Source organism: Scleropages formosus, chromosome 3 (genome assembly GCF_900964775.1).
Source record: "Scleropages formosus chromosome 3, fSclFor1.1, whole genome shotgun sequence".
NCBI classification, from domain to species: Eukaryota; Metazoa; Chordata; class Actinopteri; order Osteoglossiformes; family Osteoglossidae; genus Scleropages; species Scleropages formosus.
Window position 1 is genome coordinate 9014566 of NC_041808.1, and position 14056 is coordinate 9028621.

The 14056-nt window shown below is 44.7% G+C and overlaps 2 protein-coding genes across 2 annotated transcripts; one reads left to right on the forward strand and one right to left on the reverse strand.

The window, feature by feature from the left end:
* The first annotated feature begins 870 nt into the window (after nt 1-870).
* Nucleotides 871-5971, forward strand: kpna7 (karyopherin alpha 7 (importin alpha 8)). Its single transcript, XM_018734788.2, has 10 exons — nt 871-1166; nt 1282-1410; nt 1564-1649; nt 2326-2594; nt 4331-4413; nt 4485-4748; nt 4869-5102; nt 5251-5433; nt 5512-5658; nt 5833-5971. The coding sequence occupies exons 1-10, from the start codon at nt 1083-1085 to the stop codon at nt 5920-5922; spliced, it is 1569 nt and encodes a 522-aa protein (XP_018590304.1). The 5' UTR covers nt 871-1082; the 3' UTR covers nt 5923-5971.
* A 384-nt stretch (nt 5972-6355) lies between these two features.
* On the reverse strand, nt 6356-12164 carry chordc1b (cysteine and histidine-rich domain (CHORD) containing 1b). The gene is made up of 11 exons (XM_018734666.2): nt 11929-12164; nt 10768-10817; nt 10634-10690; nt 9387-9547; nt 9167-9270; nt 8073-8131; nt 7854-7924; nt 7643-7748; nt 7315-7434; nt 7158-7220; nt 6356-6896 (listed from the first exon to the last, which is right to left on the reverse strand). The coding sequence occupies exons 1-11, from the start codon at nt 11990-11992 to the stop codon at nt 6735-6737; spliced, it is 1017 nt and encodes a 338-aa protein (XP_018590182.1). The 5' UTR covers nt 11993-12164; the 3' UTR covers nt 6356-6734.
* Between the last annotated feature and the right edge of the window lie 1892 nt (nt 12165-14056).

Consider the following 14056-nt stretch of genomic DNA (forward strand, 5'->3'; position numbering starts at 1 on the left):
ACTTAGGAGAAAGAAACATAGCTGCAGATGTGTGATTCTTAAGTACAGTTAGTTTGTTTCCTTCACCATATGCACTGACATTCATCACAGAAGCAGCTGCATAAAACTTAACCAGAATATCGTGGATTCCTAATCACCTTCCTAGTGGTTTTTTTTTTTGAGATATATACGGTATATAAACATTTAGATTACATTGTGGGAGGGCGTGGTAGTGCAGCAGGTTTGGCTGGGTCCTGCTCTCTGGTGGGTCTGGGGTTCGAGTCCTGCTTGGGGTGCCTTGCAGCAGACTGGTGTCCCCTCCCGGGTGTGTCCCCTCCCCCTCCAGCCCTACGCCCTGCGTTGCCGGGTTAGGCTCCGGCTTGCCGCGACCCTGGTTTGGACAAGTGGCTTCAGCCAATGTGTGTGTGTGTGTGTGTGTGTGTGTGTGTGTGTGTGTGTGTTATGTTATGTTATGTTATGTTATGTTGCAGGAGTGGCTCTGTAGAGGATTGATCTGATCATGAACATTTATACCTACATGAACTTAAGAGGTCCTGAGTCCAGAAAAGATGAGTTTTAAGACCTTTTTTTAAATATGGACAAAGAAAATAGAAATATGCATAACGGGCTGTATTATGTATGCATGTTTCTATTTTCTCTTTGTGCTCTTCCTGCCTCTGTGTTGCAGTGAACCTGTTACGGTGTCCTGTTATATTACTACTAATACTACTTCTACTATTAATATTACTAGTAATAATAATAATAATAATAATAATAAAACAGCAAAAGTTGACAAAAGACAGTTTTAATAGTTTATGAAATAGTGAATAAAATGTAAGTGAGAAAAGTTGTAAGAGAAGCAGTATTGGTGCAAAGGTGTGGGGGTGTTGGAGGAGTGGTGTTCTAATCAGGTGAGCAAGAACACCTGCAGCTCAGCTCTTCCTGCCATTTAAGAGCCACATGGGGGACTGGGGGGGGACCCCGTGTTTCTGCCGTTAAGAAGCGCATCTGGTGGGCTACTGAGTCCTGTCCCACACTGACGCTTCTGCACCAGCTCGACTCGGCTCTTCGAGTTTAGGCCCCTCGCTGTGTTTGTTTCGCCGATGTTAGCTATGTATAGTATGCCGGCTACCAACGTCGCCCATGAGCGGATGACCAAGTTCAAGAACAAGGGCCGCGACCCTTCGGTGAGTCCGCTGTCGTGTACTGGTTCCGCTCGAGCTCCATGTTCACGAGGGGGGGGCCGACCCGCCGACGAGTCATTCGCCCGCCGCCGCCTCCTCCTCTGTGTGTGTCCCGCAGAAGCTGCGCGAACGCCGGGCGGCCGTGTGCGTGGAGCTCCGCAAGGCGCATCGCGACGAGAGCATCCTGAAGAAGCGCAACATCTCGGCGCTTCCCGAGGACCAGGAGCTCGCGCTCGACAGCCAGCAGGTGCGCCCTTCGTTCGCGCGCTTCATCCGTCCATCTTTGTCACGGGCTCTAGTTCCCGCGCGTTTCCTGAGGCGATATTATCCTTTAAATGACTAACGAAATACATTTTTTTCATGTCACATTTTTCATCGTGACATTGGCGGTCACCCTCAGGTGACGGCGGCCGCCATCCAGGACATCGTGAGCGACGTGAACAGCGATTGTAAAGAGCGCCAGTGTCGCGGCTGTCAGGCGGCCAGGTGAGGCGCTGCTCCGGGTTCGAGTAGTTGCGGTAGCGCGCGGGTGGGTGTAAAGCTTTGTGGCGCAGTGAAACTTACGGGGCTTGAGATGGCGGTGTGACCCACACGTGACCTGTAGGTGTGGTGAATGGCGGGTGCCACCCTGCTGCTGTAGTGGCCTGCTCAGGGTATGATGGGGTAAGAATTATCGACCAGTGTAGGTCAATGACAACTATAAAGGAGTAATTCAGGGGGGCAGCTGGTAGCATAGTGGCTAGAACTGATGCCCTTAAGCCTGAAAGTTGTGGGTTCAAATCCCACTTCCAGCTGTAGTAGTAGTCTTCAGTAAGATACTAAGCCAAAGTGTTCCAGTAAATTACCCAGCTGTATAAATGGGTAAATAATTGTAGGTAGCTTAACACTGCAAGTCATGTTTGTGTAAACTAAATGTAAGTCAACAGTGCTGTTTTTCCAGAGAACTGAGAGCTCAGGGTAACCCTTTAACAGCACTGTATAGAAACTAGTGGTGATCCACATTTATGCACCTTTGCTGTTGGCTTTTGGCTCTTGCTTTGGACCCAGTTATAAAACCATCTGAGGAAGTGACCCCACACAGCATGACCAGCAGATCAGTGCCTGGTGTCTAATTTCTGTTTATCACATGTTTATTCATTGCTGACCTGTTGCATCTATGCAGGAAGCTGCTGTCCCGTGAGCGTAACCCTCCTCTGAAAGAGATCATCAATGCAGGGCTTCTGTCTCGCTTTGTCGAGTTCCTGGGGCGAGACGATGAGCCCAGCCTGCAGTTCGAGGCGGCGTGGGCCCTGACCAACATCGCCTCGGGCAACTCGTGGCACACACAGCAGGTGGTGGAGCATGGGGCTGTGCCAGCATTCATCTTGCTGCTTGCTTCACCCATGCTGCACATCAGTGAGCAGGCAGTCTGGGCATTGGGCAACATTGCTGGTAAGATGTGCTTCAACTTCCTGTTGTGAAAGTGAATCTGCATCTTGCATCAAACCCATTCCCTTGGAACAGCTTTACTGGCCGTTTTCCCACCATGTTGCTTCTAACATGTCACCGTTTGTACGTCCTGCCTACAGGTGGCTACAGGAATGGATGCTAGGAAAATAGTCAGACAAGCTGTGCTTCAGAAATCTGTTCACATATCCTAGTCTGGATGTATACTAGTGACTCCATAACCTGGGAATGAGTTTGCTTTTACCAAGTCTTAAAAGCTACATAAGACCTCTTGATTTATTCCAGATAAAGTGGAGTCTAACATCTATCAACCTCTTCTCTAGTGCAGGGTCTTGGTAGTCTAGAGCTTATCCTGGAAATATACAGGGTGGACAATGGATGAGATGCCAGTCACTGACAGTGTAACATGTTCAGTTTTGAACTTGGAGCCTACAAACTTCTATTCAGTCCTTGTTCCTTACCATTTAATTCTGTAAGAGTGAGCAGTAAGCATCAGCTTGTCCCACTTTTAGCATCTACAAAATCAATGTCCCAATTAAGGTAATTATATTGGCTTCTGTTAAAACATCACACCTACAATAAATTTTCAAACAAATTAAATTTAGTTATTCATGTAGCAAATGCTTTTCTCCAAAGTTGTACAATGTGTGCATTCCATTAGCAGGAAGAAATGTCTAAGATTTCTTGCTTTGGAGAAGTGTCTGCTAAATTAATAAATCTAAATGTAAGACTTGGATGCAGACACACTATTTTTAAAAATAGTTACTTTCCACAATTTGAACCAATGTGCATGAAGAGGCTGCGTAAAGGTTTATACAAATATCAATTGCTAATCACATTCCTAACTTTTGTGATGCTGACATTACATGTATAGCTGCAAGAAGCTGTTACAGTTCTGTTATAGAACATGAACACTTATGACCTCAGTCATTTAGTGACTGAGGGAAGTCTGGAAGAGGTGAGTTCTAGGACCCCTTATAAATGTAGACATGCTCAAGAGTCCTGAGGTCATTCCACAACCTTGGAGCCAGAACAAAAAAAACCTTACTGCTTTTGGACCTTTTGTGCAGGGGACCACCAAGTGAGCAGTTCCATTTATGCTTTTGTAGGCCATAACCAAAGTCTTGAATTTGATCTGAGCAGCTATAGGAAGCCAATGCAGAGAGAAGGAGGGAAGTGGGGATGTGTTGGCAAGTCATGCAGCAGCATTCTGTATCAGCTGTAGAGGTTTGGTAGCAGGGAAGTCAGTGTTGCAGTCAAGGCAGGATATCACCATGGCCTGGACAAGTAGCTGTGTAGTCTTAGATGGAGATGAATCCTGCAGATGTTATGCAGGATATAGAACTTTAAATTTATTTCACAATTAAATGCTGATTGACTGCTTCATAATTACTGATTGCCCATAGTCTGGAACAAACATGAACTGTATTCATTGTGGAATACAGTTGTTAAACTGAAGTGGTCCCACACCTTTATTTTGGTGCCCTTTGTAACAAACTCAAAAGCTGGATGTAGGACCACAGATCTTGGTGTCAGACACTTTAGTAAATGGTAATGACTTTTTTGGTTTATTACATTCTGAAATTTGACTTAAACATTTAACATGAGACATCTGTAATATACCAGACGACCCCGTATGGGACAAGTGGTTCAGAAAGTGTGCGTGCGCGCATGTGGTTTCTTGCTAGATTTAACTAGCTTTGACTTCTGCTTATTTACAGGTGATGGGCCAACCTATCGGGACACCTTGATTGAATGCAATGTTATCCCTGCATTACTGGCACGGCTGACCCCAGACACACCTGTAGGTGACATGTTCAGTTTCTTGCCACACTACCTGGCCATGCTATGATGCATGGTATCCTGTGCCCACAGGTGGGATACCTGCGCAACCTGACGTGGACACTGTCAAACCTGTGCCGTAACAAGAACCCTTTCCCTCCGGTGTCAGCCGTCCAACAGCTCCTTCCATCCCTCATCCAACTTCTTCACCACGGCGATAAAGACATCCTGTCAGATGCCTGCTGGGCTATCTCGTACCTCACAGATGGTTCCAACGACCGCATTGACATCGTGGTTAAAACTGGCGTTGTTTCACGCATAGTGTCCTTGCTGGAGTCTGAAGAGCTGACGGTGGTGGTAATGGATCAGACATGGGGCACTGAGTTATGCCATATCACACTGATGGTTATTGATGTAATACAGTGCACATACAGCAGGCTCATAGCTGTTCTTCACAAAGATCTTCCCATCTGGCAGATCCCAGCACTGCGCACTGTCGGCAACATCGTTAGCGGCTCAGACCAGCAGACGCAGGTAGCGATTGATGCAGGCCTGCTGGGAGTGCTGCCGTGCTTGCTGCGGCACCACAAACCCAGTGTACAGAAGGAGGCAGCTTGGGCTGTGTCCAACATCGCTGCAGGGCCCTCCTCGCAGATCCAGCAGCTCATCACATGTGGTGTGCTTCCACCGCTTATCCACCTGCTAAAAAATGTGAGCTGGGGAGGTGCCCTGACTGAGCACATCTAATGGATGCAAGAGTTTTCCAGAATTATGGCAGTGGTCATCTTATGGAGCATTTGCTTGAGGGTTGAGATGACATGGAGCTGCAGCATGTTCTCAGTAGTGTCTCACTTGACAGGGAGACTTCAAAACCCAACGGGAGGCAGTCTGGGCTATTACAAACTATACCAGTGGGGGCACTATAGAGCAGGTGGTCACTCTGGTCCAGAGTGGTGGCCTGAAAGCCATTCTTAACTTGCTGCACATCAAGGATAGCAAGACCATCCTGGTCATCCTGGATGCCATCAACAACATCTTTCTGGTAAGGAGGTGGACAATGCAGGATGTGACACACACAGTAAGGTGTTTAAGTTCAACATCAATGTTTTCCACCATGCAGGCAGCAGCCAAGCTGGGGGAGACGGACAGACTGTGCCTCTTGATAGAGGAGGTGGGGGGCCTGGATCGCATTGAGCTGTTGCAGAATCATGAGAATGATGCAGTGTACCATGCTGCGCAAGCTCTCATCGAGAAGTACTTCAATGAAGTAAGTGTGAGTCATGCTGAATATGGGTGTAGCAGGTGCTGAGGTAGGTGCTATGCAGTCTGCTGGTGCTCTGCTTCTGATGAGACCTTAGCTGTGCCAAAAGTGCTTCAGCTGGGTCTGTAGGACATTAAGGAATGTGTTCTAGCTGAGCTTTGATTTTGTTGCCTTAATTAGGATGCAGAGGATGAATGTCCCTCAACTGAGGCCACTGAGAGAGACTTCATCTTCCAGCCTCCAGAAGTCCAGAAACAATTTGACCTGTGAGCCCCTTTGTATTTGACTTTTTACATCTCTAAAATAAAAATTTGCATTTAACTAAAGGGTTGCTGTTCTGTAGCCATCACAGGCAGATGAGATTGTGGAGTGTATGCCCTCAACATACCATTTTCCCAGACAAAAAAAATGAATAACCTGCACTACAGCTTTGAAAGGGCCACCATCTTAACATTGGCAGAAAGTCTGTATTTACCCAACAACTGAATCTCAATTAAACTACCTCTTAGACTCACTGATATTCCTTGATGCTTTAGGAATGGAATAAAACATTTTCAAAATATAATGGCAATAAACCACTTTTGAAGTTTCCCTTTGGGGGGGATAGGCTCCTAGAAAGATGTGAAGGGTTGGGGGGAACAAAGTAATTCTAAACACCTGCAACTGATCCATTTAAATAATGTGAATAAAGAGCCAGGCCAAACACTGCGTAACTGTTTATTGCAGCACAGGGGCTGGAGGCTGACAGTAAAAACTTCAAGTTACTTCAGTATTGTACACAACTGTTCCCACACTGCATTTATCAAAATGCTGGTCCTTAAACCTGACTTCTTCCCCACTGCGGAAGACCGCTAAGTTCCCCAAATGCATGCTTGCCTCTATTTACATATTTTAGTTGTACAGAACAAGAGTCCTGTGAAATATTTGGAATACAGTACATGTTTGCAGGACCCTAAGCCCCCCATAGCCCTTTGGGGGTGCCTCTTCTGCAAGAAAAGGCTGCTGCAGCATGGGTTTAAAGTCCAACCCAACACTGGTTCAGAGACCTGCAGTGAAAGACATTGTCTGGTGGCAGCAGCTGCTCATTCATCATCACTGCCCATCATCTCCCTGTCCCCCTCTGTCAGCCCACTCTTGGGTGGCGGTAGGTCAAGGCGTGCCCACAACATTGGCTCTGCCTTCTTCATTGCTACTTCAATCTTGGCTGCCATCATGTTCACTATGCTCCTGCTCACATCGATAACCTGCAGGACAAGGGGCAGTAGCCAGTAACTTCAGAGGGATAGTACTGCAGTAAGCTGCTTAGTATCACACAATTCAGTCAAATGTCTGAGAGGAAGTTACACAATGATCCAACAGCTGCTCCACTGTCAACCAAGTGAGCAGAACCAACAGTTAATATTACAATCTATGCTAACAGTTCACACCATAGGTTTTCATGGAGACATTACAAAAACCACATCCCACAGAGCAATATGTGAACACACAAGTTGAACAGTTCTTACCCCCCACAGGCTGATCTTCTGTTCAAATTCTCTCTCTCTCTCAAATATGATGTGAATATCAATCTGTAATTCAAAACAAACATGACTCTAATATAGAGTGTAAACCCAGCTGTAGCAGAGTGCTTCATGTGCCACTAAATGGGATACAAACTCATACCACAGTGCTGTTCGCCTCCACAAAGCTCAGCTCAGGGTTGCAGTTTTTGGCGTAAATGGATATGATGACTTGGCTGCCGGTTTGATGCCAGTCAAACCTGCAGGGAACCACCTTCTTCCCCTGCATGTGCACACAGACACACTGAGTGCTCTACACATGTTAGCTAAAGAGTTACATACTATAGTAAAGTTATCACAGAAAAACAAAACACCTGTGGGGTCCCAGCAACTAACCACTTGCAGGACACCATGAGTACTACCTGCAAGTTTTTACTGACACAGGGTGCCATACACAGCAGTGAACACTAGGTGGTGCTGGTTCCTCTCACCATGTCCTGCTTCTTCCACAAGTGCTTCCCTTGAGTGCAGCCCTCCTGAGACAGGAAGGTGTTAAAGTCTGATGTTTTCCTCTTGCAGCAGCTCCAATACTTCATCCTGGGACAAAGGAGGAATAGAATGTGAGGGTGATAACCTGCTTTAGTTAGGCAGAAGTGAGTCCAGTACCATAGTATGGGCAGCAGGGGGACCATGGGATTTTACCCCTCATGGAATATGGGCACCCCAGCATGGTACATGCAGGTCTCCTCATCATTAGCAGATCCACAGAAACTCTGTAGAAAAGCAACAGACAAACGTGAGGCCTCAGCAAACCTGGACCGGGACCACAAGGCTTTTTCCTCCTAACAGGATAACGGGTGAATACATTTCTCTCACACACACATTTGATTACAAACTATCAAGAACCTGTAAATATATCACCTTTGTACAGCCGCCATTTTTACAGGATGTTCCGATCTTCACTTCATCACTGTCTTCCTCTGGAAACCAACAGAGGACCACTCAGTCCACAACAATCTATGTGACCAGCTAGTAACTACCACACACACACACACACATATATATATATTATATATACACAAGTTTATATGTTTATATATATATTGCAAGTATTTATCTGACTTGCGCTCTGCTGCTGTAACATAATTTCCCTTGTGGGATCAATAAAGTATATCTATCTATCTATCTACAAGTATATTCCTTGGTTTAGGAACACAACTGGAATCAGAAGTCCATTCATACCTCTTTTTCCTCACAACTAATAATCCAGATATCCCTCATATTACTCACTGTTCAGGTTCTGTAAAAATCTGACATAGGTATTATACATAAAATACTTGACTTTTTAGTTTTATATTTCTTATTAAGAGCTCCGGGGGCACGGTGGCGCAGTGGGTTGGACCGGTCCTGCTCTCTGGTGGGTCTGGGGTTCGAGCCCGCTTGGGGTGCCTTGCGACGGACTGGCGTCCCGTCCTGGGTGTGGCCCCTCCCCCTCCAGCCTTACGCCCCGTGTTGCTGGGTTAGGCTCCGGCTCCCCGTGACCCCGTATGGGACAAGCGGCTCAGACAATGTGTGTGTGTGTGTGTGTGTGTGTGTATTAAGAGCTCTATTAAAATTACGACTAATTTAAAATAGCTAAAAATTAAGATATAGTCTCCTATTCAATGCCAGCTGCAGACTTATTTATTCCATAAACATGTAATGTTCCCTATTTTCCTATTAATTCCTATTAATTACCAAGGCTCATGAACAGCTGAAACAAGATGTAAACACTGTGGAACTGAGTTAAATTAAATATTTTCCACACACCTTTTCCATTCTATTATTAGCTCATTGTATAAACAAACTGTGTGTACTCAGCAGCAAACGAAATCTTACAAAATACCTAGTTAAAGAAAATGAAGCTAAAAATCAACTGGAAAACATTTGTCTTTGAAAGTTTGTAACATGAGGAGCCACAGTGCTGTACAATGTAACTTTTTTTAATAAACACCTATGCAGGTGCAAAAAATCACCTTTTTGCTCTGGGCTTCTCTCTTCAGACAGCATAAGTTTTTCCAGCGATTGCTTCAAGGAGGCAGAGATCTTCTGCTGCAGCCTTGTGAAAGGCTCGTCTGGGCTGCAACACAGGAACAGGTCAGACCTTCAGTGCTGAACCTCTCGCTTGCCGGCTGTACCAAGCATCTGGGTTCGAATACATGAAGTGGGTGTGTGTGTATCACGTCATGTCCTCACCTTGGTCGCCGAATAGAATCCAGAGGCTTGGGTGCCTGGATGATGAATTCGTCAAACTTTGGTTTTGTGTCCGCCAGCTCCTTCTTTTCCCCTGATGTCTTCACCTCAGGCTTCACTGGCTCTGGGGGCTTCTCTTGGCTGTGAGGGCCTTTTGTACAGCCCTAAATGAGAGCCAGTACACACTCACCATTACATGCTGGGTAATGACAGAAGCGGACAGTATCCTTACAACAGTGATGCATGAAATATGTGTGTTATTTCAAAACTAGTGAAGGTAGCACCTGGATTCTGAGTGTGTGTCCAAGTACAGCGTTCCTGTAACCCCAAAACTACCCAAGGACAGAGATAAAAATAAATGTTACGGGTGTTACATTATCCTTAAAAGTGAATACAGTAAGTCCTCTTTATCCTGTAATCCTGCATCCAATTACTTGCATATCTGACATCAATAGAGAATAAATAAATTACAAACATATCCAGATTCATTTATCTGACGGGATGGAAAAATTCAGAGCGCAGCCAAAAGCAGTCATCCAAGGCAGCAGAGTGAGTACAGACAGCAGCTTCTCAGGTCTCTGCAAACATGGCTGTTTTTGAAATTTTTTATTGTGTTCCCTCCTATTTTAATTCTGAGACTGACAATTACATTTGCATTTATTTACCTCTCTGATTTTTCTCCAATGCACAACACAACGTTAATCTACAATGTTACAATATTTTTTATCCACTTGTACAGCACGGAAATTTTATTGTCTCAATTCAGGGTAAACATCTTGCTCAAGAGCACTACAGCAGGAGCAAGGATTCAAGCCTGGGTCTTTGGAGTGCTAAGTGGCAGCTCCAACTACTCTGTATCCTGCTACCCCTTATTATGGCTCCTCCTCTTAAATGACAAAAAAGCAACAGATACATCACTGAAGTCATTCTGAAATTTATATAAACCTTTCATTAAAAATATATGTAAAAGAAGACAGTCATACTGTTGATTGAAATGAGTCTTGATAACAGATAAGGGATAAACCTCAATCTGTAAAACAGTACAGTTAGATACACAATTGCTGAGCATGCAGTTTTTGGTGTTGACAGTACTCAAGAGGTATTCGACCACATTACTGGACCAGGTCTGAGGAGCGAGTGGCTGCCAGGTAAAGAAGGCCCATGGCAGATGCAAAAACAACAGGACAGCTCTCTGGCAGGTGTGTGCAAGGCACATATGGGCACCGACATTTCTGGGAATGTTTACTTACAGGGATGCTCAGAAAATCCGAGAAATCCGTAGTTCTTCGCCTGCAGCATGACCAGCCCTGGGTGAAGGAGAAGGTAGGTAAAGGGTAAACACAGCACCCACCAACAACACACACACAAATAGATCACATCGTACCTTGAGAGCGTCGTGAAAGACAGGAACCCCAGGGTGGTGTGTGCAGGAGTCTGGAATGGACAGGAACAACTATCACATATACACACAGGTAGCAGAGGAAGCCTTGTTCCAGTTGTAAACTCTGCCCACTGTCAGAACCCTGGTAAACACTGATGGTTTACACTGTGGGCAAGAGGTTTTACCTGCTTCCATCTGCTGAAGTGCACAATCACCATGAACTATAACACACAATTTATGACACATAACTGCAACTGTTTCCCCCCTCAGCACTGCGTATAATGAACCACTATTCCTTACTTATCCTTAAAACTAATCCTAATCAACAATAAAACTGATCCTCTGTGAATTAAAGTTTGATAGAAATTTCTGAAGAAGCTGCAAACTAATTCTACAGAGATGTGCAAAGAGAAATTAATCAAATTCATCCCAAGTTTTACAGCCAGATCACAGTTCTGACTCCTTCTAAAATCTACACCTTTGACTTGGTTTCTGATTTTTTCTAATCAAAACAAGCCAGTTAACTCCTAATGTTAAATGAGACTCATAATTTGATCTCTGAGTCTGACTGATCTGAAAAGGAGCACTAGGTATCTGGACTGTAAAAACAGGTCTTTTTGTTTCTCAAACACTGCACACTTTATTTCTCATCTGGTCTACTGTGACCTTTCCCTGTAGCGAGTGACCTGGTAAAATATTTTTATGAAAGGCCTAAAGATATATTACAGAGAACGGAGTGCAATCAGACTTTTTCTCATTAACTGCAGTGCAGCAGTGTCGTGACATGATTTCATCATGATGATGTGTGCAGCCAGACTATTTTTTTCTTAACAACTGTCCCACTGTATGATTTTACAGATAAAAAAGTGCAGCTACACTCACTGTGTCTATCTTTAATTTAACAGTAAAAAAAAGTGTAATATTTCGCGATTTTACGCAAAAATGAAGCTTAGCTCGCAGCAGGCTAACGGCGATGCTAACGATGCTAAGCTAACTGAAGCCGAAGGAGTCAAGGACGCAGTTCCCGGGACGGGAGCGGGTCTGCGTGTGGCCCTGTTTTTACCGTAACCTGTGTGTGTTAAGTTGTGTATTCACACGTTCAAACGCGTATGTTCCTGTGGAGAACTCTGTGTGTGTTTGCCGCGTATTTCTGCGCTGTGTTACCGGATCCGTTGAGCTCGGGCTCGAAGCGCTGTCCGCAGCCCCTGTTGTAGCACAGCGTCGACATGTTGTCAATAGTCAGCGACAACCATCAATAACGGTCCGGAAAAGTGGCGATACTGCGACAGACGCCGCGTTCTGCTCAGCCCGGGGACCCAGAACGCAGCCCTCGAGGCCACTGGATAGCGCCACCGTCCGGCAGCAGCTGCTCGGGAACATTCGGGAAGACGGCGGAACGAACCGTGTTTCTGCTGTGTGCCAGCAGGGGGCGCCGCAGAGATGTAGTTTCCTGGTCTGCGGCGCCCCCTGCTGGCACACAGCAGAAACACGGTTCGCCGCAGCGGCAGCAGTATGAGTGACCAGCGATGCCCGAGAAACGTGAGCTCTTGGTCATCTTGGCCTGCGTCCGCGAGTGGACTTTTACTTGGCTTGGTGGCAGGAGTTATTGCGTCACACAGTATTTGCATGAGACAAGAGAAGGTAAAATAAACATAAAAAGAAATGTCGGTGGTTGGTTCTGTTCAGTTAAGTAAAATGAGAAATTGTTATTTTTGTTATTCTTGCAGCATTCCTTTGAGTCCTGAGCTGCCGTTAAACGAAATGCGAAGAAGCACAATTGTTCAGATCAGTGTAACGGAGTCAGGCCAGCTGGACGGTGACTCGTAACTTTTTGACTGATGCTGGCGACTGAGAACTTTTAACTGAGAACCCTGTTATTTTTTTTTTATAATAACAGAATTATGCCATAATCATGTATTGCAATTTTTGCTTCTTGTTTGCGGGATCTAGCTGAGGAGAACTGAAATAAACAGACAAGAGCAAGAATTCTCTCATCCTTAACATCTTTGATGTGATGCGACTTACATTTACACTATTTATTTAGCAGCTTTCTCCAGAGCGACTTTAACTATATGTAGTGTTATCAGCCCACACACCTTATTCACCAAGGTGACTTACACTGCTAGATACACTACTTACAATGACTTTCTGATCATCATGATGCTGCAATGTGATTGGAAGATTGTACCGATAAGACGCTGTTTGATGATGTGATGATAATGATACAATGAGATGTGACATGATTAGATGATGATGAGATGTGCTGTAATGTGATGATGGTGTTGATGAGATGATGTTATGATGACGAAAATAACGATGCGATGTGATGCGAATGTGTCACCATAGCCCCCCCCCCCCCCGAAGGCGCTCACCCTATACGCGCCTGTGTGTGACAGGCAGTATGCGTGCGCGCCGCCGGCACCGTCCCAGTTGTGGATCAGTAATGATGTGTGGGTGTGTGTCCAGGAGTCTGAACAGAAGTTACAGTTGTGTGATTTTTGTTATTTTTATGGGGTTTTTATGTCGCACAAAGGTAAGATGATGATGGCTCTCTTTATTTCAGTTCTGTGATTAATGGAACACCATTAGATCTTTCACTTTAACTGTCTGATAATAATAATAATAATAATAATAATAATAATAATAGTAATAATAATAATAATATAGGCCAAGGTGTTCCAATGTCGCTCGACCTGCATGATCATGTTTCGTTGTTTGTACAATCCATTGCGTTTTCTTTATAAAGAGGAGGTAAAGCTTTGAATAGGGAACACCGGAATATAAACTGCAGTAATGATAACAAGAGTACTGTAATTGTAAACGATCACACTTGAAAGAAAAGCACTGACATCGAAATGCAGAAACATTTCTTTTGAAAAAACAGCAACACGTTTTATGTCCAAATATTTAAAGTTCTTAGGCTAACCAGATCATCGCGTCTTACTTTCCAGAATTCACCTGTAATTGAATTAATACGACCAGTGTAATCTTTCTACAGTAAATCCAAAGTTCTGCTTGGTACAGTCCCAAAAAAGATGTTTATACATTTTTACAGGAATTTCAACACGAAATATTATCGTTTAGTACCCGTTACTGCTCCGAAGAGTAACCATCCCCCCTTCTGCATGTGCACCATGTGGGTCATTTTTGCCCCCAGACATCAGATTGATCTATCAGAACACTTCAGCTCACAGTGTCATCTGCTGTCACTTCCAGTGTTTGTAGTTGTTCATTATTATTAACCTTTATTTAACAGAACATTTGACTCTTTTTCCCATTCCTTTAACTCCAG

What these genes read in the sequence shown, in the direction of transcription:
- kpna7 (XM_018734788.2), top strand. Translation starts at nt 1,083, where the DNA reads ATGTTAGCTATGTATAGTATGCCGGCTACCAACGTCGCCCATGAGCGG. An exon ending in CGCGGCTGTCAGGCGGCCAG is followed by an intron (nt 1,650 to 2,325) that starts GTGAGGCGCTGC and finishes GCATCTATGCAG; the next exon opens with GAAGCTGCTGTCCCGTGAGC. An exon ending in TCGAGAAGTACTTCAATGAA is followed by an intron (nt 5,659 to 5,832) that starts GTAAGTGTGAGT and finishes TGCCTTAATTAG; the next exon opens with GATGCAGAGGATGAATGTCC.
- chordc1b (XM_018734666.2), bottom strand. Translation starts at nt 11,992, where the DNA reads ATGTCGACGCTGTGCTACAACAGGGGCTGCGGACAGCGCTTCGAGCCC. An exon ending in GAGAAGCCCAGAGCAAAAAG is followed by an intron (nt 8,132 to 9,166) that starts GTGATTTTTTGC and finishes GTTGGTTTCCAG; the next exon opens with AGGAAGACAGTGATGAAGTG. An exon ending in TGGAGGCGAACAGCACTGTG is followed by an intron (nt 7,221 to 7,314) that starts GTATGAGTTTGT and finishes TTTGAATTACAG; the next exon opens with ATTGATATTCACATCATATT.